The sequence below is a fragment of the Phasianus colchicus genome, chromosome 2 (assembly GCF_987193195.1).
Source record: "Phasianus colchicus chromosome 2, bPhaCol1.hap1.1, whole genome shotgun sequence".
Classification (NCBI taxonomy): Eukaryota; Metazoa; Chordata; class Aves; order Galliformes; family Phasianidae; genus Phasianus; species Phasianus colchicus.
This window is the reverse complement of record NC_143437.1, coordinates 53,339,773-53,343,905: the sequence shown is the minus strand read 5'-3', so window position 1 is coordinate 53,343,905 and position 4,133 is coordinate 53,339,773. Positions and strand designations below refer to the sequence as shown.

The following is a 4,133-nucleotide window of genomic DNA, read 5'->3' as shown; positions in this document are numbered from 1 at the left end:
GTACGGGCGCACCCTGCTGAACTACACCAAAAGGCACTAACTGAGCGTTAACTGCGCGCAAGTCATGCAGCAAGCGATAGGATCCTGACCGCTTCTTTATCACAAATACAGGAGTGTTCCATTGACTAAGAGAGGGTTCTATATGACCTAAGCGAAGCTCTTGCTGTACTAATGCGTGAAGCGCTACAAGCTTTTCTGTCGGTAAGGGCCACTGATCCACCCAGACAGGTCGCACTTCCTGTCTCCAGCGCAGTGGGATCGCATACTGCGCTGACAATTGGCAGATCGTGGCCCCCACTATAAATTTGTTATGCGTGCTGCCACACCCCGCAGAAAGTCCCTCCCTAAGAGGGTTCCTGGCACCTGCGCCACTAACGGGGTAAGCAGAACAGGCCTTTCCAGGGAGCCATCCCTGTTGATTACGATAACCTCAATCTTCTGGGCGGACCTCCGGGTGGGTGTTGTTCCTCCCACTCCTGCTATCATCTGTGCCGCCCCTGTAGGCCATGTAGAGGGCCAATCGGATTCCGCAATAACCGTCACATCTGCGCCAGAGTCTATCAAGGCAGTGACAAAGATGGACCGTGGCCCCGCTGAATCAGGTGGGAGATCGGTGATCGTAATAGTGGCCCTCACTAGAGGGCGCTCCTCACAACCCAAAGACAAAGCAACCATAGGCTGGCTCAGGTCTCCCAGCTGCAAGCGGACAGGGAGGTCCCCGGTCGAACGCGGTCTCCCTCTCGATCTATTAGGCTGCTGCGGTCTACTTCGAGCTCTACACTGCGGCGCCTTGTGGCCCCTTCTCCCACACAACTGGCATACTGGACTTTCGTTGCTGCCTATTCTGGCTCTACACTGGGCCCTGATATGGCCCCACTGGCCGCACCTAAAACATGGGCCTTGAGCCTCTTGATCCACTGCCGGATAGCCGGGGTGATGATGACCAAAGCCCCCATGCGCCATCATCACTCCAGTCACTGCGGCAGCAACCTCGCCTGCCACAGACGGATTTGACTTTTGTTTCTCTACGATATACTTGATGGCCTCACCGGGGGTGTGAAACTTTTCCGGTGCCGCTCTTAGCAAAGCGCGTACGTCCCCGTTCGACTTTTGATAAAGGCAGTCCAGAATAACAGGGCTATGGACCGCTCTAGGAAGGTCTGACCCCTCTACGGCCTTTATCAGCCTATTTGCAAAATCCTGAAATGACTCCGTGGGGCCCTGTGTAATTTCTGTCCACGGAGTAGAGGGCTCTGCATTCCTTGCGAGCCTTCTAAACGCCTCTAAAGCGGCGTCAGATGTAGCAATTAATTCCCCAGGTCTCAGGTGGGTAACCTGTGCTTGGGCAGTTAACAGACCTGGTGCGCTGCCCATCAATCTCTGAAGGTCGGAGTTATGTAATACGTTCGCTGGATCGTTTTGCGCTATAACCAATAATTGTCTGAGCCGGGCCTGCCACTCCTCCTTCCACAATGTATACTGCACCGGCTTCAAAACCATACGCATCAAATTCTCTATATCATAGGGCAAGAGAGGCCCCTGTGCGGTAAGGTTCTCGAGGGCATTCATTGTCAAGGGGGATTTCAAACCCTTTTTCTCAACTGCCTCAAGCACCCTCGTGATCCCTTTCGGGTCTAGAGGAACCCAAATTGGGCCGTCTTCTGAGGCTACAACCGGAAACGCAGCTGGATTCGCTAAGCCCTTTTCTTCTGCTGCCTCTTTAATTTTAGCCCAGTCAGTAACCGGGCCCCCCCACCGGCGCGGGCTCCCTCCCGGGTGCGGGCTCCCACACCGGCGCGCTCCGCCTACCACCCTATCGCGTTCTTCAAGGGGCAGTTCTGGCTGTGACGTTTTGTCCAAAGAAGGGCATAAAGACGGAGCAGGGTAAGGCGAGGGCGGGGCTGTCGGCTCACATGACTGACTCGGCGACTCCTTCTTCTGCGTCTCTCCGCCTCCGCTCTCCGCCGTCGGCGCCATCTTTGCCTCGCTGGATCTATGAGAAAGCAAAGACCCGCTCCCGGCAGCCCCCGTCGCGCTCCGGTCCTCCCCGAACCCTCCTTCTGCCTTTGCCGCTTTAAGAGCCTCAAGTATCAAGCCCCACGTTTTAAGCTCTGAGGCTTTTTGGTCGGACATGGCGCGCTGGCACAGCGCCGAAGTAAGTGAGTCCCACCGATTTGAATCGAGCACCTGTTGAGGGGAGTCCAGCTCACCCTCCTTTTCTAGCCGCGATAACACGGCGGCGATCTCCTTCTTAGAAGGAACGGTCTTACCGCAATAAGTTTTACAAAAATATAAAAGTACCTTAATTACTTGATCCATAATTACACACGCGACCTGCCGCCACCTCACAGGTTCCACCGCAGTGTGTCTTCCGTAGGCGACCTGCCGCCACCTCACAGGTTCCACCGCCTTACGGGCACGCCGGGCAGCTACTACTCACAGGGTGAATCACGTCGGGGTCACCATTTGTTGCCGTTCTCTCTGCAACACTCGTTTTCCACCCCATAAGGTGCTGCTTTGCCAGCGAAACCGACCCCATACCAGGTCGGGGCCAAATGCTCACACAGACCCCAAGTATAGGTGAAGCAAAATGGCGTTTATTAAAATGTAGCAGGCACTTAAATATTCTCGTCCCGCTTTGTCTACACCCCTTGCATTCACGCTGTCCTATCGTGGGACAGCACCTGGCAAGCCCTGAGCATAGGGAACCTGACCCCGTCACACACCGTGTCCTCGCCACGCCTACTACACCTAATAAAATTAAATACTTTCTTCTGTCCTAGCATTTCTTGTTCTCTTTTACATTACTTTTCAATAAGACAAAACTGATAGTATAATTACTAGGCAGAAATTGTAGGTACAAATCATCTTCTTGAAATCCCCTCTTCTCTGTTTCCTTGAAAGCTAGAATATATTTAAGATTGACAGGTTGTTCAGCTGTCAACGGTTTACGGGCTGGTTCAGCCCAGTTCCGTGACTAGCGGGGCGGAGGGATCCGCAGATCCGCGCCTCCGGAAAAAGGGAACAGGGGACCCCAAAATAATTAAAAACAGCGGCAACGATCTGAGGAGAAACAAACTAATTTACTAAATATATTATCGGAATGCAAGATAACACACTATAATATAATATAATTAAATCTGAAGCTAATAAATCAAATATAATGAGAGAGAGAATGTCCAAAATGTGGGTAGGCCTCACCACAACGCGGAGAGCTGAGGTGAGATGCGCAGTCCAGTTGAGCAGCAGGGAGAAAAGGGAGGAGAGCCGACGAAGAGCAGGCTAAGAAGAGTGCATCAGGTGACCTTGCCAGGAGTTGTATCTCGAGACTCTCTGTGACCGCAAAGTCCCCTGGGGAATGTAGTTCTTCTTCTCTTCCAGGCTGGTACCCAGAGCTTGAGCACCAACAGTTAAACTCCCACTGCCCCACATGATGTTATGATGTGGAATACCGAAAACCAAAAATCACAAAACCATGACATTCCACCCCTTATTCTACATCACTACATCATGCTTAACATATACAAACAAAATATATTTACCAAACACTAAACACATGCACACACAAACCTGTATATATACATGGAATTACTGACTGCACTCCCCCAACATCAAATTCCCTTGTGGTACACATTGAACATCCCCGTTTTTCTGCATCACCCACCAAGTGGACCCAGGTCCCTGGGCAAAAACAGTTCCACGAAGAGGTTTGCCCTTCCCAGAAGCTGGAAAGACCCAAACCGCTTTTCCCAGCATGTTCTTTACATGTACTACAGGGACCTTATCTCCCTTGACAGTATGTAGGGAGCTAGCAGGACCATCACGATTGATAGATCCTCTAGTATTGACCAACCAGATGGCTTCTGCCAAATGCTTCTCCCAATGCTTAAATGTTCCGCCACCTATTGCTTTCAACATGGTTTTTAACAACCCATTGTAGCGTTCAATTTTACCAGAGGCTGGTGCATGATAGGGGATATGATAAATCCACTCAATGCCATGATCCTTGGCCCAAGTATTTACAAGAGAATTTTTGAAATGAGTCCCATTATCTGACTCAATTCTTTCTGGGGTGCCATGTCGCCACAGGACTTGTTTCTCAAGACCCAGTATGGTGTTTCGGGTGGTAGCAT

At 51.3% G+C, this 4,133-nt stretch overlaps 1 protein-coding gene across 1 annotated transcript; it reads right to left on the bottom strand.

The window, feature by feature from the left end:
• Window positions 1-297: 297 nt before the first annotated feature.
• LOC149919030 (uncharacterized) lies at window positions 298-2,763 on the bottom strand. The gene has a single exon (XM_090135700.1). It carries the CDS (start codon window positions 2,317-2,319, stop codon window positions 298-300), a length of 2,022 nt encoding a protein of 673 aa, XP_089991826.1. The 5' UTR covers window positions 2,320-2,763.
• Between the last annotated feature and the right edge of the window lie 1,370 nt (window positions 2,764-4,133).

Coding starts and splice junctions, on each gene's coding strand:
- LOC149919030 (XM_090135700.1), bottom strand. CDS start 2,319: ATGGATCAAGTAATTAAGGTACTTTTATATTTTTGTAAAACTTATTGC.